The sequence below is a fragment of the Lineus longissimus genome, chromosome 3 (genome assembly GCF_910592395.1).
Source record: "Lineus longissimus chromosome 3, tnLinLong1.2, whole genome shotgun sequence".
Lineage (NCBI taxonomy): Eukaryota > Metazoa > Nemertea > Pilidiophora > Heteronemertea > Lineidae > Lineus > Lineus longissimus.
The window spans coordinates 364,443-389,120 of NC_088310.1; the positions used below are offsets into that span (position 1 = coordinate 364,443).

The 24,678-nt window shown below is 43.1% G+C and overlaps 2 protein-coding genes across 3 annotated transcripts; both read right to left on the minus strand.

Moving 5' to 3' along the window:
• Window positions 1-1,294: 1,294 nt before the first annotated feature.
• LOC135485134 (protein angel homolog 2-like) lies at window positions 1,295-5,744 on the minus strand. Of its 2 annotated transcripts, none has more exons than XM_064766896.1 (5): window positions 5,524-5,744; window positions 3,870-4,328; window positions 3,398-3,612; window positions 2,896-2,965; window positions 1,295-2,499 (listed from the first exon to the last, which is right to left on the minus strand). In XM_064766896.1, exons 2-5 carry the CDS (start codon window positions 4,237-4,239, stop codon window positions 1,451-1,453), a joined length of 1,704 nt encoding a protein of 567 aa, XP_064622966.1. In that variant the 5' UTR covers window positions 4,240-4,328; window positions 5,524-5,744; the 3' UTR covers window positions 1,295-1,450. The 2 variants fall into 2 exon arrangements, with proteins under 2 accessions (XP_064622966.1, XP_064622965.1); XM_064766895.1 differs by having other exon boundaries at window positions 3,738-4,328; window positions 5,524-5,742.
• An 8,509-nt stretch (window positions 5,745-14,253) lies between these two features.
• Window positions 14,254-23,691, minus strand: LOC135485142 (NF-kappa-B inhibitor alpha-like). The gene is made up of 5 exons (XM_064766910.1): window positions 22,865-23,691; window positions 21,530-21,888; window positions 21,101-21,189; window positions 20,445-20,696; window positions 14,254-16,645 (listed from the first exon to the last, which is right to left on the minus strand). The coding sequence occupies exons 1-5, from the start codon at window positions 23,383-23,385 to the stop codon at window positions 16,601-16,603; spliced, it is 1,266 nt and encodes a 421-aa protein (XP_064622980.1). The 5' UTR covers window positions 23,386-23,691; the 3' UTR covers window positions 14,254-16,600.
• Window positions 23,692-24,678: the final 987 nt, after the last annotated feature.

The window sequence follows — 24,678 nt, forward strand, 5'->3', positions numbered from 1 at the left end:
TGGAGGCGTTGTAATGAACCAAATCAGCGCCTCTAGTGTCGATTTGATGAGGTACATGATCGTATAGAAGACGTAAGCATGGGAGAAATGTCGATAGAAACTGCTATGAGGTTGTTGCATTGATCTTTACCGATAGTCACAACAAGACTGTGTCGTCCATGACAGCTCGCCGTCTTGGCGACACAGTGGGCGTCTTGAGACAATCACAACCAGACTAAATCGATCGGTCATTGCAGCTGCTCCACCGTCTTGCCGACGTTGGTAAGAGATACGAGACAGAACCACAGGCTGAATTGAACCTGCTGGCTACAATGGCCCGTCTTTCCCATACGATGTGAGAGATGAGCCTGCCATCAAGTCAAGCCCAACAACTCCCCCAACGTCTTGCAATCACGATGATAATCATAAAGTTTGATAAGTGCTCTGTTCATACTTCGTCACAACCAGTAGCCTTGAAGAGACAACATTCATCCGTTTAGGGGCCGCCGCCTCCGTCATGCCAACATGGTGGTAGAGATGGACTTGACACAACCAGACTCGAATCGGCCGGGGGAATTGGGCCTGGCTGTTCAATTTGTAAGGCCGACACGGCGACAGAGAGGAGACTACCGAACGGTACCTGGCTGCCCAGCCGTCTTGTCAACACTATGAGTAAGATGCAGTCGGAACAACATCGAATTGCGTCTTGCCAACCCAAGTGACAGTGATAAGAGTCACAACCAAACCGAAATGGTCGTGGCATCTCCACTGTTTTGCCAGCACGGTAAGAGAGATGAAACATTTGAATCAGGACGCATCCATTCTGACCTAGGGATACCGTTTGCGTAAATCTAGACATTTGGAGAGGCGGGTGCCGCCAGGATGCTTTAGTTCTAGCTCTGAAGACAAGGTAGTTGCAATAATCACGTGGTAGTAAGGACGTCACAACCTATCAACAGGGTGGCTCAGCCTAAGGACGTCACAACCTATCAACAGGGTGGCTCAGCCTTCAGCATGTATAAAAGATTGTCATAACCAATTGATAGTTCATTCACCATGCAGATGACGCAACAGAATACAGTCGATCATAAAGGTGTCATCCTATTTACAGTGGGTTGTCTTCACCCTCACTTGACTGTATCAAAGAACCTGATACGACATGTCCTATTTTTGACTCCGCATTAAGGTCATTCAAGATCAAATCAGATCACATTTACGGGGAAAGGCAATCAAAGCCTCAAGGAACATATGAGGGCTTTCCTTTTTGAAGACAGCTCAACTATACAAGGACGGGTAAAAAAACAAGAAAAGAAAATATTGTCACCATTTTTATTAAAGACGTAAAAGATGTAAAACCAGTGTTGCTTGTAGAAATCTTTTTCAGTAAAATAACCATCAACAAGATTGAAATTTGAACAAAGCTGTCTCAAGCAGCGACCAACTATGGCAAAGTCTAACTGGATGGATCGACTCAGAAACACAACCTGAAATCTGCCATCAATGGGATGTGGTCTGACGGATAGTATTTGCTAGGGAAACCACCAATTGTGCGAACCTCCTTTGGGGTGTACAAGTCTAGTTTTGACAGCAACTTGAGAGTCCCCTCTTCAAGGAGCCCATCCTTGTCCTTCAAGAAAGCACTGACATGGTCCACCCCCTGCAATTTATTCTCAACAGAGTAGAACATAAAGTCAACATTAGCTTCCGAGCGACCGTGTTTTGTGGAGACTACTGGGTACCGCCTGCCGTTGGCACGTTGTGTCTCATGTCCAAAGACAGACACTAATTTCAAGTGATTTGATATGACACCACTTCCAAAGGAATTCAAGTGCATATCACTGTTATTGCTAGTCTTGCTTGGATTCTCTAACTCACTCATATTACCATCCCTGTCTTGCTCCAGAATCTTTTGAACTGTTGCCTTGTTTCTTTCTCTCTGTCTCTTGGCAACTTCTGTCATATACTGGCACTGATCAGATATTTGCAGCCTTGGCGGCAAGTTATTTGGTGACATTGGGAGATGGCCTCCCCTCTGTGACTCTTTCTGACCAGACAAATCTTTACCTGAGAAGTCTTTCAAATTCAAGCTTTTTCCAACAAGGAAATGGTACAATGGACTGAGAGGGCAGAGATTGAAGTCACCGCACAAGATCACTGGGTGGTGCCCCGAGAAATCAGGCTTGGCTGCAATCTTGTCAATCTCAGCCAGAAGGATGCAGAGCTGAGCTAGTTTCACGTCTCCTCGGCGTGGATTAAACAGTAGATGTGTGTTAGCAACACAGAGTCTTGCATCGGTTGAGGCAACAGTTTCATGCCGTTTTTTCCTTGGACTTACTCTCACACGAGGCACCAGTTTCAGCAGTACAACCAAACCAACGTTGTCCCTATCCAGAAGAGGATGCTCAGAATTGAAGTACTCCACTGGCATGGCAATCTCCAGGGCAAATTTCCTCTCATTGAAGAATGTAGCACAACCATCTACCTTCTCATGTGTCCGCTTCTTGTACACGCCTTGGTAGCCTAAAATGAAAGCCACAAGTTTAAATGTTACATGTACTAACACTCTTGTCGGAATCGTGAATCGAAGCTATCATAGTGGACAGCCAGTATAACACCACAAAGTTTCCCAGTAAGTTGTCTCTGCCAAGCAACATCAATGAGATCAATTTCTCGTCTTTTACTTTGAGAATATTCCACAAAAAATAAAGATGTCTCAATTGTCATGATCATTACAGAGTTCTTGTATAAACAGCCCTGCATGACGTTTGCAGGACATGAGTGTAGGCTATACTTGATATTTCATTTGTGGTTTCTAGATATTCCTCCTTTCAAACCATTCTCTTTCAGTGCCTTCTTGCCATAATCTTTAAAGATAGAATGACAAGAAAGCACCAAGGTTACTATCGTAATACAAACCAAGTTTCTTCATCTTTGGGGCGAAGAAATCATAGTAATGGTCACCCTGAACCTCTTGCATACAGATCACCTGAAATATTGATGTGGGCATCCAGGGTACAAAACAATGATATCAGCGATGATAAGCTTAGATGGCTGTAACTCACTTTTATCTTAGCTCAACCAGTCTTGATCTCCAAGACGGATGACATACATGATGCCACTATCGATTACTAGGTTTGATTGAAGCCAAAACGCAAATTCAAAGCACCTTTGGCTAGTGCTGTCACTAATTTCCTTTGGCATTCACTATGCATTCTCCAGGGAGTATTCTTCCACCAAGGCAAGACAATGTGCGCCAGAGGAATATTTATTGTGAGAGTTCAGTTGCAGTGGGAAATCATACCTAACCTTGACTGAACTATTGAAAAAGTCTATGGCCTTAGTTGGTGATAGCTGGCCCAAGACGGAGTCACAAGGTCAGTAAACTTATTTATAGTGTCACTGTAGTCTTTAAACTTACATCAGGATGAAAAAACTTGATCTCTTCTATCAACTCTTTGCGGCGATATTCCCAGTTGAGGAAAGATGGCTCACAATGATGGTACATGTCTCTATGTTCCTCAAGGAGGCTTTGTGCCAGCACGTTGTATGACATCACGCTAAAGTCCAATCCTTTTGGATGTTCTCGTCCACTGTCTATAGAGATCCACTGGCGCCTCAACCATGTGTATTTTCCTGGAAAATAATATCAAGATTGAAAACTTGTAATAGTAATCTTACTCAGAGGACTTTAATAGGAGATCAAGATTCAAAGAACATATTTGAACGTTTTTAAAAAGGTATATTCTAATGATGCTTACCAATACCGTGCTGACCTGCAGGCCTACTCTCATGGCTGTGATGTTTTGATGCTGGTCTCCTGTTATTAGCTTCATCCATGTCCATGGACGATGCGCTTGCCTGATGCCTTCTCTTATTGATAGCCTTCTCACCTGGTGCCTTGTCATGTGATGAAGTGGACGCTACTTCCTCATCCTCGTCTTTCCTGGGGCAAGGCTGTCCCTTGTGCCTTTGCATGGTGGCAGGTGCATGTAGCTGCCAACTTTGTTTTGGGCGATTTAATCCGAGTATCGTTGAATTGGGTCGCATCAAGTTCTGTTTGAAGGTTAAGAGGAGAGCTAAACCACCAGGAGAGGGAACAGTGATAAAAGTGTGAGGGCTGCACTGCAATCCAGCTAATATGCCGACATTAGGGTTCCCACTGCCCCCTTGATGTGTTGGTTTGGTCCATGAAGTGAGGCATAACAAACGCTGTCTCAGAGGAAGATGTGCTCGTGCCAGATTCCAGGGTAGGTAATTCATCCAATAGTTCTTTGGAATAGTTCAATGATAAATGGAACTTATCGATTTGTTCACTCAGCAGACACAGAGAATGTAAGTTATCAGGTCTCCTGCAAAGATAGTAAAAGTAGAACAGGTATCAGAATGAAATGATTGGAACGATTCTCTCACAAATTTTCATGTATATTTTATCGGGAATGCGATCAATTCCTTGGGAGATGGTGGGCATTCTACCTGGTGGGCTGGTCACTGTTCACAAAAAGATTTGAGAAACAAGTCGTCACAATTCCGTTGGCGTTATATGCAATTTACGGACGTCGCAGTTTAACATAAGTTGTGTACCGGTGCTACGGAATACGTTGCAGGGCCTTAACATCACAGTAGAATGGAATCATATTGAATTTGGCTGAATCACAGGGCTCAGCCAGGCCTCTGAATCTGATGATGGGGGGGGCCGATGAGGCCCGATCGGGGGTTGATCCAGCAGCGGCCGGCAGCGGACATTTGTCTTGACTCTTGCTTGCGCTGCTACAGCTTAAAGTGCTGTGGTACAGCCCAGAAACAGTGTCATCATTGGCGAAATCGACCAATGTTTGTGAGGGGCTGAGTTTCGTCCAAAAATAGATCTGTTTACACTCTACGGCAATGGCGTATTGCAGGTACACGTCAACGGGTCATTGTCGGACGTCAGTTCGCCAAGAAAACTGAACTGATCACTGTTCACTAAAAGATTGGAGAAACAAGTCGTCACAATTCCGTTGGCGTCATATGCAATTTGAATTGCAGTAGACGTCGCGGTTTAACATAAGTTGTGTACTGGTGCGACCGAATACGCTGCATGACACAAGGGCCTTAACATCACAGTAGAAAAGAATCGTATTGAATTTGGCTAAATCACAGGGCTCAGCCAGGCCTCTGAATCTGATATCATGATGGGGGGCGGGCGAGGGGGTTGGTCCAGCAGCGGCTGGCAGCAGACATTTGTCTTGACTCTTGCTTAGCGCTGCTACAGCTTAAAGTGCTGTGGTACAGTCTAGAAGCAGTGTCATCATTGGCGAAATGGACCAAAGTTTGTGAGGGGCTGAGTTTCGTCCAAAAATAGATCTGTTTACACACTACGGCAATGGCGTATTGCAGGTACACGTCAATGGGTCATTGATTGTCGGACGTAAGTTCGCCAAGAAAACCAAAGGAATCGAAGGATTCATTGAACTCATCAACACATCATTAGTTTTCAGTGAAGTGCAACTGTATTCCTAGGTAAATCACTTTGGTATATAGAGAGTAAGATTACCATTAACTCACGTTAAAGTTTGAGTTCCGGGGAGGTAGCGTTGTCAGTACGTTGGTTTAGGGGCGCAATAACCTAGCTTATAGCGAGCAATTAGTACACTAAGATTTCAGTGATTAACATAATAGTTGCAAGTATTTGGCATTTTAGACTCATATTTCGTGCTATAATAACTACGTTGTAAACATAATGCTCAAAATTGATTCATGAAAAAGTTGTTAGGGCAATATCAAGCAAGCAGTAATGGAAAAAAGTGTAATTCCATTAACTGAATATTGTTTTTAGACACTATAACATTGTAGGCCTACTTTTCCGTAAACCACGAGAACAATGTATGTGAAAAAAACAACACATATAAGTGAGGTGCCGAGTATACAGTAATTGTAAGGTAAAGAAAAGCTCGGTCTCTAAAGTCTGGAGGTCCGGAGTCCGTAAATGTGACGGTCACGAGAGTGATTTGTTCTTACGGATAGATCGAGAGGGCGGTTTGGGGTTCCGCCGACGGTGCTCGCATGCATTAGTCGTATCCCCGAAACCTTTACAACGCGAACAAAGCTCGTGGCATCCATGACGGTATAGGAATTGACGGTGAGGTAACAAAAAAACTCGTGGCATATCGGATGCGCATCCGATGACGGTAAGGGAATTGACGGTGAAGGATCTCGTGGCATATCGGATGCGCATCCGAAGACGGTAAGGGAATTGACGGTGAATGATCTCGTGGCATATCGGATGCGCATCCGAAGACGGTAAGGGAATTGACGGTGAAGGATCTCGTGGCATATCTGATGCGCATCCGAAAACGGTAAGCGAATTGACGGTGAAGGATCTCGTGGCATATCAGATGCGCATCCGATGACGGTAAAGAAATTGACGGTAAAGGATCTCGTGGCATATCGGATCCGAAGACGGTAAAGGAATTGACGGTAAAGGATCTCGTGGCATATCGGATCCGAAGACGGTAAGGGAATTGACGGTGAATGATCTCGTGGCATATCGGATGCGCATCCGAAGACGGTAAGAGAATTGACGGTGAAGGATCTCGTGGCATATCGGATGCGCATCCGAAAACGGTAAGGGAATTGACGGTGAAGGATCTCGTGGCATATCGGATGCGCATCCGATGACAGTTTTATATACATATATATATATTATATAAATTTTTAGTTTTACACTATTATGTAAGTGCAAGCTCTAGTGAGCTCACACAACTGTTTGACAGTCCTGGCTCCTCCATCGTGCTGACAACATGATGAGAGAGATGAGACAGTCACAGCCAGGCAAAAAAAATCTTGGCTGCTCTGCCAAGTTGTCAACATGGTGAGAGAGATGAGGAAGTCACAGCCAGGCCGAATCAGTCCTGGCTGCTCCACCGTGTTGACAACATGATGAGAGAGATGAGGAAGTCACAACCAGGCCGAATCAGTCCTGGCTGCTCCACCGTGTTGACAACGATGCGAGTGATGAGACAGTCACAGCCAGGCCGCATCAATCTTCGCCGCACTGTCTAGTTGTTAATAAGGCGAGAGAGATGAGACAGTCAGAGCCAGGCCGAATCAGTTCTGGCTTCTCCACCGTGTTGACAATAATTATGGTGAGAGAGATGAGACAGTCACAGCCAGGCCAAATCAGTCTTGGCTGCTCTGCCAAGTTGTCAACATGGTGAGAGAGATGAGGCAGTCACAGCCAGGACGAATCAGTCCTGGCTGCTCCACCTTGTTGACAACATGATGAGAGAGATGAGGAAGTCACAGCCAGGCCGAATCAATCCTGGCTGCTCCACCGTGCTGACAACATGATGAGAGAGGTGAAGAAGTCACAGCCAGGCCGAATCAATCCTGGCTGCTCCACCGTACTGACAACATGATGCGAGTGATGAGACAGTCACAGCCAGGCCACATCAATCTTCGCCGCACTGTCTAGTTGTTAATATGGCGAGAGAGATGAGACAGTCACAGCCAGGCCGAATCAGTTCTGGCTGCTCCACCGTGTTGACAATAATTATGGTGAGAGAGATGAGACAGTCACAGCCAGGCCAAATCAGTCTTGGCTGCTCTGCCAAGTTGTCATCATGGTGAGAGAGAAAAGGAAGTCACAACCAGGCCGAATCAGTCCTGGCTGCTCCACCGTGTTGACAACATGATGAGAGAGATGAGGCAGTCACAGCCAGGCCAAATCAGTCTTGGCTGCTCTGCCAAGTTGACAACATGATGAGAGAGATGAGACAGTCACAGCCAGGCCACATCAGTCTTGTTGGCTGCTCTGCCAAGTTGTCAACATGATGAGAGAGATTAGACAGTCGCAACCACGCCGAATCAGTCCTGGATGCTCCACCGTGTTGCTAACATGCTGAGATAGATGAGACAGTCGCAGCCAGGCCAGATCAGTCTTTGCTGCTCTGCCAAGTTGTCAACATGGTGAGAGAGATGAGACAGTCGCAGCCAGGCCGAATCAGTCCTGGCTGCTCCACCGTGTTGACAACATGATGAGAGAGATGAGACAGTCACAGCCAGGCCACATCAGTCTTCACCGCACTGCCTAGTTGTTAATATGGTGAGATAGATGAGGAAGTCACAGCCAGGCCGAATCAGTCCTGGCTGCCCCACTGTGTTGACAGCATGATGAGAGAGATGAAACGGCCATAGCCAGGCCGAATTAGTCCAGGCTGCTCCACCGTGTTGACAACATGATGAGAGAGATGAGATAGTCACAGCCACAGTACTTCGATCGTTTCTCCTCCGCACGTGCTAGGACGTGTCTGTCGGAGCTGACAGCTATCTCGATGATTAGGATCTCCTTTTCCTTCTCATAGAAGACGAGCATGTCGGGGTGCCGGTGTTTTATAGCCGGGGCAGTGGGGACTAGCGAGTCTCAGAGCAATCTCAGCTTCTTTCCGGAGTACGAGTGGTCATTGGAACCGGCTTCTCGAGACCACATATACCGATGGTATCCATTGTGTCTCCTTGACTGATGTAAACATTACCGGTACCATTAAAGAGGATGTAGGGGCATGCAATGGCTATATGGGAGGATAGGTCATGCCCCAGACATCAACAATCGGTGATCCTCAATTTTGGTCACTATGGCATGCATGCATATCTTAGAATAAATTAACTATGTTGCACATACATGGCTGTATAGCAAAATAGTCAAAATTAGCAAAGATATGCACATGTCACTGTGCTACGAGTATTTGGTCAGCAAGCGTTCGTCTATTACGCGATCACGACTACTTCAAATACGTTAAGCAGATAAACGAAAGTTTGATACCTAACTAATTTCTGAAAGATCAATATTTTGGTTTTGCTTATGTGCCTTCACTAATATGTTCTTTCGTTTTCATCTCAAGAAATATCAACCTGAAAGTGATCTTGATTTTATCGATAGATACCTATTACACCAATCAATATTCTTATGTAAGAGATTTTTTAATATATTTGTCATAACAATTTTACAATACCCAAAATATGGGTCATACCAGCAGACCACAGGCCTAGACTACATTATAGGCCCCTACTATAAATCAGATACTTGGTCGTGGTCAATTGGACAGATTACCACTCGGAAGAGATTGTCCCCATGTTTATTAGAAATGTCTTTAGGACCGACTGACTGATGAGACTGCCCATATGATTATTGGAGATGTCTCTTGGACAAATTTCTCTTCGAGTAATTTCTAATTGAGAAGCCAGCACAATTAAATACTCCATTGGCATGTGTGATGTTATCATCAGTATCTTTGTCATAATTCTGTATCCACTTTCATCTCGGTTGTGTTGGCATTTGTTTCAGGTCTCGCACATTCCCAGAAACCCAATGTTCTGTTGATTGTTGTGGATGATTTGAGACCAGCTATTGGCTGCTACGGCTAAAAATCAAACGAGGACTGACAACGAATTTGAGGGCTTCTTTCCAAAATTACACTCTAGACAAATTGATCAAGTAAAGTATTTTTATGTAGATATTGACGTCATTTTGGTGGCACGTTTAAGATGACTGTGATCCGAAGTAGTAATCAAGTTGTACTTAAAGAGTTGTCAGGTAGATATGTATACTGTCAGTCTCGTGAGATCAGATAACCAGCTGGCAGAGGTTGGTTGTTCCATTGTCCGTCCTTGTGAGATGATTACCATGGTACAACCAAATCAGTTGTCTTGTATCACCCATGTAGAACGCAAGTGTAATGTTGTCTTCTACAGCTAAGACCCTTTGAAGGTTGTGTCAATGTCTTCCCAACCTGACCAGATAACCAGCTGGAAGAGTATGGTTGTCACGTGGGCTGTCCTGTCGTCTCGGAAGTTTATTAGTTGTAACCTTGGTGTAATTGCTAGGTTGTGTCAAGGTCTTCCCAACCTGACCAGATAACCAGTTGACAGAGGGTAGTTGTTTCAGAGTTTTTAGGTTGTGTCAAGGCCTTCACAATCTGAATAGATAAGCAGCTGGCATTGACGGTAAAGGAATTGACTGTGAAGGATATCGTAGCATATCGGATGCGCATCCGATGACGGTGAATTAGGAATTGACGGTGAAGGATCTCATGGCATATCGAATGCGCATCTGATGACGGTAATATATGCGTATATATACGCATATATTTTAGTTTTGTTCTATGTAATATGTAAAGTGCAAGCTCTAGTGAACTCACACAGCTGTTTGACATGGGGAGCACCCCCCCCCCCCCCCCCCCACACGCACGCACACACACGCACACACACCCGTCTTAATTCCGATACGTTTTAGCCAGTGCACTGGGGGGTCCCCCAAACCCCCTGTTCTTCTGACAACTGTTTGACAGTCCTGGCTGCACCACCGCGTTGCCAACATGGTGAGAGATATGAGACAGTCACAGGCAGGCCAAATTAGTCTTGGCTGCTCTGCCAAGTTGTTAACATGGTGAGAGCGATGAGGCAGTCACAGCCAGGCCGGCCTAATCAGTCCTGGCTGTTCCACCGTGTTGACAACATGATGAGAGAGATGAGACAGTCATAACCAGGCCAGATCAGTCTTGGCTGCTCTGCCAAGTTGTCAACATGGTGAGAGAGATGAGGCAGTCACAGCCAGGCCTAATCAGTTCTGGCAGCTCGACTGTGTTGACAATGATTATGGTGTGAGAGATGAGGCAGTCACAGCCAGGCCAGATCAGTCTTGGCTGCTCTGCCAAGTTGTCAACATGGTCAGCCCGTCCGGTGCCGTCCAGAAGCCAGCGTTTTCACGTTGGTGAGACAGACGGCGTGCAGACGACGCGCTAATAGAGCGACGAGCCAATCCTCTCCATCAAGAGCGAAGTGATCGGAGCCTCTTTCAATCTGCTATTACGTTGTCCACTTTTTAGCGGTATATGGTCCTGGCCAAGCACGATAAGTGATCGAAATCGAAAACCTGATCATCAGACAGCTCCTCAATTCGCGCATGGTTTCACTATAACAAAGCGGGAAAATATTTTGCATCTTTAAAATTCGACTGAACAGCTGCGTGGTCCTATTATCATGACAAGGTGTTATGTCCATCTCCCAAATATATATCTTATGAAGTCACTTTCCAGGTTATTGTAAAAGGACAATTTTGAAAGACATTTTTGAAACTGAATGTACAGACGTCACAAGGCCTGCCCCACTCTCTCTTGCTTCCGAGAGAAAAAACCAAATACTGAAAACATGTGCACCCATATCAACATGGCTTTATGGCACAGTTGCTAGACTGTATGGCTCACGTGCTGAAGGCCCCCAGTTCGAACCCGTTCTATGTTTTCTTCCGCGATAGCGTTTGGTGGTCTTATACTTGTAACTTGGCAGCTGGTCTTTTGGCCGCATGTCAGCTTAATGGCAATTTTATTTAACTAACTTGTTTTGAACAACAGGCCAGTGATCAAAAGTACATGTACATGTATCTAAGTTTTTTTTGTGACAAGTATCGTCAGAGTCACAAGCCAACACTAAAGACGTAAGTAACTTGGTAAATATTGGTAAATTGACCAATGTAAGGCAACTGTAAGTAATCCTGCTTTTATGTGATTCAGCAATCACGCTTTTGTGTGATATAAGCAATCAGGATAAAGCGTGACAAAGGAACAATCACGTTTTTTCGTGTTGGCCCCGGAGGAAAGGTCCTCAGGCTGGCGGCGGCAGCTGATATCTCAGTAGGTCTGGTCTGGTTGGGATCGCCAGTAGTCGTTCTCATGCTAAGTCCTTTATAGCACGAGGCTTTAGGCCACTTGGAACGATACAAAGGCCTGATGTGGGAGGATGAGCTGCTAACGAACGAACGGAGTCCATTTCTTTCGATTTTGAGCTTTTTCCCGAGCGTTCGTTCGTTTCACAGTTGACTACCAGATGGCATCGTTGCAGTGACATGTTCTCCCAGCGGGACAAATTGTGACACTCATCGAGAACTCTTGAGGACATGATTCAGAATCAGTTCGCTCTTTGTTTATTTTTGGAACGCAGTATGGTACCTGGGCTGGTCGCAACGTTACGATAAAGACTAGAGAGATAACACTGACATTAGCATCCGCCAAATTTGAACTATGTGGGCCCCTCGGTTCCCTTGTTAATAGTCCAGTGTAACGTTTTTAATGTTCCTCAATCCTCAGTGATTCCATGCTTGAAGAAACTAGACCATTCCTTTCCAATAGATGACACAGAGACACACTTTTGATCATCTCTGGTGCTTCCGAAACAATGTGGCGACACACAGGCGGAAATGGACAATACTCAAAAACATACACCTGGCCGGGTTGTCTCACAAAAGGATCTCTCAGTCCCTTTTAAAAACCGGTCCTCTCTCTGCATGAGATGGCGCACCTATAGCATCCTGGGTTATTGGATGCGGCATGCAGTGTGCACTTGGGACGATGATCCCAATCACCATCACCTTGGCAGTCTAACTTGAAGCTTGTCTTCAGAGCTTAGCTGTGTGTAGAAGGGGGGGGGGGGGGGGCTAAACCTGCAGTGCACGATTGTGTTGAACTACGGCCCAATGACGCATTTTGCTCTTTCATTTCGAAGAAAATAACTGATACATGCATTAAATAAATATCCCAAGCTGAATGAAGTCTGTTGAAATATTGACGTCACTATGACGTCAGACCTCCAGAATAATTCTTCATTATATTGATATTTATCATATTTTATTCAACCAAATACGGTGAAAAACTAACTGCTCGTGATCATGTGAACGTATAAACTGAGGATTCATACAGCATGGTGTGAAACTGAATTGGAATGGCAAACCATGTACGTGATTGTCGAGCAATGAGCTGATGCTCATCAAACTAAAACACGGGTTTTACGTTAAACGACATTCTAACTCTTGCATCAAACTGTAACAGGGGTCCGTGTTGGTGTATGCAACATGCGCCTCCGCTTTATCCAACATCAAAGACATGCGACGGGCGCACGCACCGAACTGATAGTTTAAAAGTTGTTTGATACTGTAAAATCGACCTGGAGCCGTCTCGACTTTCTCGACGGGAACGTGGCAATTCTTAATCAGTCAGTGTGATGGTCGGACACGTAAGGGTTACTGATCCTGGATACCCTTGTAGATTGGTCATTGTTTTTACATCCGAGTTGGCATGTCGATCAGCGAATGAAACATGTCAATTGTCAACGACAACCGGCCGGTCGTAGCTCCAATGCGTGTAAACGGTCTATCGAAGAGATGGTCGGACACTTCAGGGGGATAGCTAGTTTCAGGTTGGGCTGGTAGAGTGCTGCGTTGGTGTGACTATATACCATCTCGGTCCGACACATTCAGGGTGGGAGGCCCTGAAAGTAGAGTGCATTGATGATGAGCTGGTGGGTGTGTGCGTCACCGGGTAGGTGTGCCAACGTGTGTGTGTTGGTGTTGATGATTGTACGAGGTACAATAGCTTGAGATAGCAGGTAACTGGGGACATGAAAATATTGTGTGCGGTGGTCCCACTGTGGCCAGTATCTCAAGCTACTCTACCCCCAAACAATCGACCCCAGCAACTCGAGCCAAGTCCTCTTTCACTATCTCCGTACCCAGCAACTCCAGACCACACAGACGTTTCCAAGAATCTGTTGATCACCCAGTAAATATTATGAATCTCCCAGGGCAATATAGCTCAATAAAAATCCATAATGGAAGTTCCTAGCTGTAAAATTGGGAAATCCCCACCTTACTTTCTACAGATTCGAAAGCTATAAATCACACTTTTTACGATCTTGATATTGAACTTCGAATGGAGAACACTTCAGAAGTAGATGGTATGTCTCTTCCTTAACAAAGACGCGTCGGAAAATTTTGAAAGAAAAAAGGTATATGAAGACGTCATAAATCATTCTGATGCAATGCACTGGATTTTTTTATCCCGAGTGTTTCCTATGACCTTCCTAGTTGCATGGTGAGATGGGCGTGCACATGAAGCGTTGAGGCTAGTTTTGAGAAGACCATCGCCAGCTGCAAAGAATTGTCCTTAGCTGGCACTTGTTTGTATGAGGGCATGCTATCCAAATCCTATATACATGTGTATACGTCCCTCTTGCTTGAGGTCCTGGCCAACCTGTATGTCCAAGCACCAGAGACCAACAGAACTAAGTAAGTCATTGGTTGAAAGTGGCAACTTCAGAATCTTGGAGTCCGATTATGGCTACCTTAGCGTATTTGGATGCCCCTCGTCTCCTAGGATGAAAGCATTGCTATGACTTCAATGCCAGTTGAACTGGAACTGAAACACAACTCAGCAGCTTTTCAATTGAAATAAACAATAGTACAACGTATTGTGGACTATTTTACTGTCTTATATTTATTTTTGGTGAAAACCAAGACAAAATATCAACCAATGAATATGTAGCCAATATAACTAGCAAAATTATTTACAAATTTGCAAATCTTCCATAATTGAAAATGTAGGCCCCCTGGAATAACCCTGTTTAAGTGTACATTGTAGAACTTTTCACATTGCTCAAAACACGAGTGACTTGATAATGTAACTCCATGACTATCCAACAAGTGTTTTTAATCGACTTATTTCTGATGTGTGCATCGCATAAATTTATAATATTGTACTTGTCTCACGATATTGCACTTGTATGAGAAAATGAAGACTGGTTTTGCCCAAGCGGACTTACTTTTTTATTATTTTGTGCTTTCAATATTTCAACACGAACACAATAACCTTGCTGTCAGGATGTTCACGGTACAGGGAATAGTGACAATTTGTCAGAACAGAAACAGTAGCAGGGTTAATGCAATCAAAATAGAGTTCTTAAACTTTTATATGCACTTTTGTCCAAAATGAGTAACTGAAAAACCCCCCTACTTTGGCTTCATAGCGTATGCTACTACTTCCCACGAATCCAATGTGATAAAAGCCTCATGTCTACTACACTTAATGACTAATAATGACATTCCAACAAACATCAAAAGAAATACTATAAGAACTAAATATTCATACCACACCAGGTACCATGACCGACTACATCCACCAACCACTACATAAGATTATGTAGAGCCCAACATTGATTTCGAAATCACGTGATGAAGCTGAATAACACGTAACTGTTTCCTTTGAATGATCGCCCGGACATGAGTATGTTAAAACTGCATGGTACCAACCGTCACAATAGAGAACCTATGGTAAACCATGCTGATATCATACTTGTATTTAAACCGGATACTCGACTGACCGGTCTTCAAAGTTTCTTGCTTGTTGGTGATGCTCTGTGAACAATCGACTTGTGAACGATACATGACAGGAGTGGTTTATGAGAAAGCTCGGACAGACCAGTATAATGATAGCACATTCTAAACGTACACATGTATGCGTAGTTAAAGGCTATTCCCTACCAATGTGTGGTGATTCAACCCACTCTTATAGGTTTACATCACTGATACAGATCAAACCTTTAGTTTTCTCATCTGATAAAATGTCTTACGAGTTCTTCAAAACTGCTTTTAGACAAGCCAGGAAATTTGACCAGGATCTGAAGTGTTTGGCAGTCACTCAACTCAGACAATATAGCTGGAGATTAACTGAACTAAATCCGTGAATTCCAAATTCAATTTCAAAGATATTTTATTGCAAACACTGCCTCCGATTCTGTGAGGGGACTCATAGTAGTTGCGGTTCCACTACAGGAAAGTGCGGACTACATCCGAATTAGTTGTGATTCCATTACAGCTAGTCCGGACTAAACAAGTCCGGCTCTCACTAAGACCGGTCTTATTAAGTGCGGATAGGACAAGCGGATTTAAGCCGAACTTAGAATAGACCCGGATCTAAAGCAGAAATTACCTGTAATGGAACCGCATTAGTCCGGATTAAGATGAAGTTACTAAGTACGGCTACAGGTGGCGTGTCAATGTGAACGTATTGCACATGAGCGGAAGTGTTGGTTCTGTCAAAACAACACCTAACGCGCATAGAGTGGCGCCGCCTGTAGCCGTACCTGTTAACTTACCAATCCTGTAGTCGAACTGCACCACATTCGTTAGTCCGGACTAAGCTAAGTTCGGACCTGATGCGGATGCGATAGAAACGGATCTAAACCCTGTAGTGGAACCAAGACTAGTATTTTCAACATTGAATCAGCACTGCAGTCAGGAGAAATTTGAACCGAATATCCAGACTTAGCATCTGGATACAAGTATACCTTGGTGATGGCATAACCGGATACAAAGTCTGGTAATGACACTTAGATCGTTCCAACTTCTGTTGACTGTGGTGTTGATTCAAAGGCCTTAAAGAAGTATAACCAGTACCTAAGGATATCGCCATACCGACTAGGTACTAATCCTGTCTTACTAATGTCAAAAACGCTTCGCAGCCCAAATGAAGTAGGCATGTGGCTTTTCTTTTTTTATATCACATGCAGCAGCACACCCATATTGGCCAAGTCACTCTCAGAAAAATCGCAAAATTCCGTTAATCTCCAGCGAAAACAAATCTGATTATTTCCTGGTACTGTCCACACACCTCCATGTCGCCCTGGAGACATGTCTTTCCACCATCTTCTCTCGGGAATGGTTTCACACTCTCTATGAGGGCACCCATCACCCCATGGTGTCTAGTGAGCCCTCTTCTACCACTACTCTCTCTTGCCAATATGACATTGCTCCAATGGTTCAAGACTGGACCAGCTCACCGTTGATCATGAAATCATCAAACATCTGCAAAAAAAAAACGTTGGATATTTTCAATCACCAATTTTAGAGCAAATGAAAACTGATGCGGTCGTTCTTCTACTACACCAGTTTAGTAGCAGTAGTCGGGATACGAGACAACCTGGAAAGGGAACTTTAGTCAGATATGAAATACTGGAACATCATCAAATTGTCTGTGGCAATCTTCACTGCATCGACTGCTGCCAAACAGGATTTCCCAACTAAAAACCTGGATGTTAAGATTAGAAAAAGTGATAGGGTAACTTTTCCACTTGGGTTTTGGCCAGGGAATTCATTTGGCAAGATAGAAAGGACTGGAAAGTTACAAAACGAAAGATCCACTTAACCTTTCACATTGTGCAAAACTGCCAGGGTAATTCTGAACTACCCTGGATACCTTAGTAGGACAATTTGAATATTTGAACCAGATTCAGTTGGCAGTTGGTCATTTCATATTGACGTTCAGCTTTCTAGACTACAATTTTGCAGTGTGGGGTGTTGTCTGAAACTGAAAGCACTTGGCTTTTTGCCAAGCGACTAAGATTTACATAATCGCATTATTATTTGACAGCATTCATGGAATCCACATTTGCCAAACCAACACTGACATATAACCGTAGCACTTTTTTAAGTTTAAATGATTATGGAAAGTGAGAGTTCCCCATGATGCAAATGGAAAATTTGGGACTTTCAAGCAAATGCAGTTAGTTGCATCAGTTTTATTTAGGGAGGAATAAGTGGTTTTGATAAATGCATTTATTCTGGAATGGCATGCATTTCATTATGGCAGGCACTATTGGCTCTATGCTATCAGCTCCAGGGTAGTTCAAACGTGTTTATTCATGTAACACAAGTACACACCATAAATGTCATAGTTATGAAAGTACGCCACAAGTTTTCATCTTGGGAATCCCCCAGCTATTCTAGCTAGTGAACCCACCCACACATGTATTTGTTGTATTTCTGTAGAAGTATTGATCATGTTTCAGGAAAGAGCTGAATCACAGGGTGTGAAATGGGTTTTTTTCGTATGAAAAGGTCATGGAATTTACAGTCAAATATCTTGTTCTTATTAGCACTTTTTGCCTCAAACTCCTGTGCTGCAGTCAATATGACAGTTCCTTTTTCGATAGTCTTTGTTCTCCAATAGTCAAAACCTGTCAAACCACTGGCAATGACTGGATCACCAATTGACCAACCACTTTTATGGTCTCAATGATTGGTGGACAAGTGATCTGAGCATCTCATGATCTATGCTCTTTGCCAAAGTTTGAAAGGTCGGAGTACAAAATGAAGGATGTGACAAGCATTGTGAGCCCATGAAATATGAAAATTCCCCACAATGAGTAAAATACACAAGAAAACTTCCCTTCTCAGAACTTCTTGAGACCTGAAGTCATGGGTATGAAACAAAAAATCCCCAAGTTCAACTAAGTCTCGCAAATATAACATTATTTGGTCTATGATCTATTGGTAATTCCAAAATTAGCAATTGGAAATTAGTTGACTTCCCTGTTAGTGTTAGTTGGTTTCAAGCCAACCCTTCTAATGAGACTTGTACGATTCCAAGAAGGAAAGTCATTTTACTAAATGCAGATATTTGAATTCTGAAATATGCAAAGGGTTTTCCAAACTGATAAGTGATGTAATTGATAGCCAACAGAAATGACAGGATAAGGATCTAGATAACAGTGACAAGGACAACTTCCCAGGCCATAAGCTCAAAGTGAAGGTTGACAACAAGAATCAGGTTTGAACACGTAAACAAAAAGTTTGTTGTGGAATCCCCAATTTCAACTCCCTCAAATCAAAACAGGACATAGCTTGAATTTATGACAACTGTTCACAGCCCACTGAACAGCTGTGACAAGGGATGGCCATAACAACAGCTGTCATAGCTCCCAAGCCTAATCAGAAAGCAAACTTGGTAAAGACGAGTTCCAGCATGGAATGACACAGTTGAAAAAGAAGACGGATCAAGCATTAAAGATGAATGGACTTCATTGGTTGAATAGACCAAATTTCCCCAGACTGTAGTGTGTCATATATCTTGGGATGAGGTTAAAATGAAAGTGGATCTGATTGAATGCGGTTCTAAAGTTCATTGTGTAAATGGCCCTCTAATCGAGATGTCACTTCCAGATTCAATCATGCTATCAAATATTCTTAAGCATAGGTACTCCCAAGTCTGCTATCAAAGGCCAACGATATTTATGGACTTCACCGATGGCCTGTTAACTGCCAAAGAACAATGGCAATCATTCAGTTATTTCTAATTGCACCACTTTCACAAGTTGGAATCCCCCCACCCCACAGGCCATTTCATTCGACTACAAATAACATTTCTTACTAAAACATACATTTTTTACCTTCATTTCTAAAATGAGTCATGAGTCCGTAATGCCACAAGTATTGACTGAAGGAAATTCAGCTTGAACATAGAGGAAATCATGTACTTAAAACATGCCAAACTCATGGCGAATAGATGGCTGGGGAAATCCAACTTTGATAATTCAGAGTATAATACATGTATCAGGAATCTCTCAAATGCCTAGTATCTCAAGTTTAATCAGGCACTCGAGGTTAGAAGGCTCACTGCCATGACAGAAGATCCAAATAGAAAATCATCTTTTAAACCAGTATCAAAAGTACAATTACTTGTAAGTTGCCGAATCGTAACATCGAGATTAAAGGCTCAAAATGTTCTTGCAACTTCTTTGATCCAACTGTATTGTTCACCATAAAAGCTTTCCAGGTTTATAATCTGCAATCAAATGGCCGCTGGGTCTTCCCCTCTGCCCTCTCAGTCCACATAACCCAAAGTGAAGCTACTGAACCAACTTGTCAATGATTATGCGGGACTCTCCAGGACCCCACCTGACTTCCTGGTCCCTGACCAGTCTGGCATGAAAACCTCCAACAATCACTTATGTCAGATAAAAGCGAGGTCCCAGGGCCTCATAGGTTATGGGACAATGCCATGAGTGTACCGGTTAGAATAAACCAGGCTGGGGGAAAAGAAACATGTAATAAACAAAAAATATCACGCCCATCAACATTGTACACTGTAAAGTCAGCCATTTTTATGTTCTTGGCTGGGGAATTAACTTTGAAAAGACACTTGATTATACATGTATGAATGCCTTTATTATAACATGACACTGGTTAATATGACCACTAAATAAGTTCCGACAAGCAGAATCAAATTCTAAAATAAATAAAGCAAATATACAGATGCAACTACCAATCGAAACAGATACTAGTAAATGTATAGGAAACGATGTGCAAGACATCAAAACTTTCATACAAAGAAGCCCCTTATGAACCAGCATTGGGGAATATCACAGTTAGTGTCAGTAATCATTTGAGAATAGTGTTCAGATGCAAAAGTGACTTAATCCATGTCAAGTCTTATCAGGCAAACGCAAATTTACTGTACGTCAACTTTTTACATGAATTTCAACATAATTTGAAATGCTTTAGTGTTAAGGTTCAATTTTAATTTTGTTCGAAATGACTTTTAGAGGCTTTTGCATCAGAACTGTTCATGTCTAGTTTAGACAACACTTGAGGTATCTAGTGCCTAATCTGTCTACCAGGGCACACGTTGTCTTCCCCGTCTCATGGGTTCAGTGGCTCTGTTATCTGCCCTAGTTCTCTTGTTCTTTTGTTAGTAAATTGTATGCGCATCCATGATTATGGTACAGCTGCCTCTTCAAAACACCCACACATCCATTGGCATTGTTTCTTGATGATAACGACTGCCACGATTAGAGATATCTAAACAATGAAAGTGTGAGCATACCTCAATATCTTCCGAAGCATCACTGTCGTCTTCCAACTCCGAACAATCAAGGTCAGAATGATCGGCACCACACTGGACTAAATACTCGACGACACGATGGAACCGCTTTTCATTGGCCAACATCACTGGTGACAGGTTGTAGAATGTCGTTGCATCGATATCAACTGCACACTCTTCCACCAGATGGCGTATGGTGCTTTCATTGTTTAATTCAACTGCCAGGTGGATTGCCCGTTTTCCATTTCGCCCCTCCTGGAAGAAATAGAGCAGATATATTATGATAATGAAATCAAGACAAGTACAGCATTGAAAGGACAGGGGTGTTCTGGACTTCAAACAAAATGTTAACTCTTGAAAATGCCATGTTTTTGCAGCCATTCAATTTGAACCTGAACTGTTTTTACCCAGTGTGAATGTGGTGGCAAAAGGTTCTGTAGCCACGAGTTCCCCTGCTGAAGATCAAACTCATATCAAATTAATAACTCTTATCAACTCTTAATAAAATCAAGCTTTCATCAGGCTTTGTGATGTTCCTGTTCCTGGTGTTTTGTTGAAGTTCATAGCGTGATCAACTGAGCATGCTGGCCTTTCACCCGTTAAGCCAAATGATACCGAGGAAAACTTCTGGCCCATATGTTAATTGATGTTTGCCTTACCTGAGCATCAACGTCAGCATCAAGACGAGCCAGCTCCGCCATGACGTCAAGATGACCTTCTATTGTTGCAAGGTGGAATGGGGTTAAACCTAAAAGGGTAGCAGAAAATAAAAATGATTAAGAACATTGACGAGGATCTATACATGGTGTGATAAGGGCACAAGCAGACATGTTTCCACTTGTTTGTAATGAGTCTTTGCAGTATCCAACACTTCTACCAACATTTCTCAGCAGCTGTCAGCCGTTGTTGCTCAAACATATTATTTGATATTCAAACTTTTCATCAATGTTTTATGCGAAGAAGCATGGGCATATTAGATGTAGTTAATAGACTGCTTCATTTCCAACCATCAGCAACGTGATGCAGCTCATCACAGTGCCGCACTCTTCAAGACGTATGTTGCTTTCTGACGAGATTGTCACACTCACCATCATAGTTCCTGGCATTCAAGTCCTGAGGTATTCTCTGCACACGCGTCGGGTACTTGCAAGGGTACATTCGCACTTCTTCGGCAGAAATTGGCTTTGTGATCTGCTTCACCATTTGTAAATCGCCATTCCGGCTCGCCACATGGAGTGCTGTATCACCATGACGATCCGTCTTTTCAATGTCTGCTCCTGCCACCATGAGGCGACGGATGACTTTCGTTTGTTTCGTAAGGGCTGCCAGTATCAGGGGAGTTTGCATCATATGGTTCTCAAGATTGAGACAGTCTCGGTTCGAGACTTTTGAAATTATCTCGAACGCTCGTTGCGTCAGCATGTAGATGATGTTCAGATGTAGAATGCTGGAAAGAGAAGGGCTAAAGATTATTAAAAATATCTAACAAATATTTTCGTTTTTAGCCAGATTACAAATGGTATGTATTTTGTCATCATTTTTGATTTTATGCACGTGATAACTAATACAGGTTGGCTTTCTCTTTGAATGTTCATAACAGGGTCAATCATGTTCAAGCAAACTGCTCAAGGCCAGGATCAGGGTTTACATAATTGTTGGAACAGCCAATTATCAGGGCCTTATTGTTATTGCACAAAGACTTGCCAATTTAATCACAAGTCAGCTGGCCACGATTTTGAAGTCCTGTTGGAAGTTTGCCACTGGGGATTCCCCAAGTTTTTGGCAACCAGTGTTAGCCAACTAAACAACACCTTTGGTGGTGTTTTGAGTTGCTATGACTCAGGTTACACTGTGAGTGGTTCATGACTCAAATGCTATTGCGGGTGGGGAATTTTTTGCTAATCCCAATAGGTATTGAAAAACCCTTTTTTGTTGCCTTGGATAAGAACAGAAGCCATACCTAAAGTTGGTTTGAGTGAAAACTAAGAAAAGATAAACTATTTTGTCAACATTGAAAAAAAGACAAAAAGATGCCCCTCGCTCATGAAATTGAACAAATGTTGGTTGAAGGAAAGTCATGAAGTCAGGACATCTCTAAGCTTGGCTTTCATTCAATGATGACAATGTGACTTAGGGATATTCATCCACCGGTACATCATCATTACCAGTCAGTCAGATAATCAAGTAGGATTTCAATCCTAGGTTAGGTTGTTATAAAGATGAAGTCCCCAAGATTCATTCATCCACAGTAAAGAAATACTTCAGAACCTGCAAAAGACATTCAGTTAGTTTTCATCTGTTGGTCCTTGTCACTGATGTCAGTCCTTGGCTCTTATTTCATGTCCAAGGACACCGTCTCGCACCTCAAATTCTGAAAGAGTAATCAATTACATTTTCATCCATCAGTCTGATCAGACACTTACGTATCTCCATCTTGGTTCTTCTCAAGTGTCCCATAATCATTAGGACACGGTACGGCCTCGTCGAAATTGCAAAGAACAGCTCTTTCACCAGATTCCCCCACAGCAACATCCTCCTCGATGCCTTCATCAAAACAATCTTCATCAAGTCCTTTCGTCACCGTTTCTGTCAACGGTTCAAGTGGCATTGACTGTTTCACCTTTAAAGAACTGTCAATGCTTGAACCAACCGATCGGAGTGACGTGATGCTGTCACCGTAGGCAGAGTCTAAACTCGTCGTGCAAATCGACTGTGTGAACCCAGAGTCCGTTCCAATTTTCTTTTGAATGCGTGTAAGAACAGGATCTATCGCAATCTTATCACGAGAATGGCACTCGCTTCTGGGGATTACAACAAATGAATCAACGTGGAGTGTGTCTTTTAATTCGAGTTGACCTAACGATTGCCGAACATGGCCGACTCCCATAGGTTCTTCAGCGCAACAGTCAGAGACTACCGATGATGATAAATTTGAACCATCCATGGTTAAAAGTGTTGAATTATCCAAGCAGCTGTGTAGCTCACGCTCAAAGGGTTAACCCTAGTGCAGTGCACTGTGCACTTGAGTGTTGAACAATATTGTTGGTGTCCGCCTAAAAAATGGCGTCGAAATTATTTCGACAAAAGTACACAAATAACACAAATGTACGTCTCAAATAAACTACTCTCTGGTTGCTACAAATGTTCAAGACCAATAAGGTCAAATTTGGGAAGGCTTCGTTTTATAAAATTGCGGATATCTGGAAAAATCCGGGCAAAATGATTGTGAGGACTTCCAAAAGGAAAAATATTTTTGGGATTCCCCAAGATTTCAATTTCCAACCTCCAGCCTAAGAATTATTGTTTACGCATGCGCAATTCGTGTAAAACGTATGAGCCCATTTCTGTGCGTGGAGCTAGACAAGCGCATTCGCTGTTCACGTGAACATGATTGAACGTCATCAATTATCATAAAGCATGAATATAATTAGAAAATGGGGATTCCCAGATTTCTACGGCTTATTTAAAGGGACAATATAGGCAGCAGCTAGGCAGGCAAGATAAAGTTACACAGAGTCGCCAAGAGGGGTCTCTCACATCTCACAGTAGATCGAAATGATTCACGCTTTGTATATACGAGGGATTAATTAGGCCTATGGCCAAATGAGCCCCTGGCCCTCTCTGCCTAAAGTCCCCCGTTAATAGGCCTATAAGGACTATGTGACTTATTTGAAATTTTCCCAGGCTCAATTTCCCATCCCAGATAGCAAAATTTATGGGCCCTATAATGGCTAATGTATATGGGCAAGTGGGCAAATGTGGACCCCAATTTTGCACACCCAGACCCCATGTGGAATGTGCACCCGGGTTTTCGGATGGGGACCATGACATTGTGGGAAAACTTGGCATATGTAGGTTTGGACTTCTTTTTGGGTTCATCGAATGGCATTTTAATATAACCTCCAGCACGAGGTACAGTGATTCTGAAAAAAATCCCCTGACATGATAACATAGGCTATAACCGCATCTCTGGAACACATGATTGATAGTGTTGCTAATTGCTTTCAAGCTATCGAAAATTAAGGGCACTCAGACTTGGGCCTCTATCCTTCCTATTGGCCTGGTCACATGAACTGTTGAGGATTGCTCCGAAGTAATCTTTGCTATCGAGCTCGTTCATTGGTTTGCTTTGAGATGGATTATCAGTTGTGGATCTGCTCGTGCTGTCCTTGGCTCTGGGTGTAACAGCATTTTTTTATCTCGCCAGGTCTGGTTGTGACAGTATCTGCAATCTCAT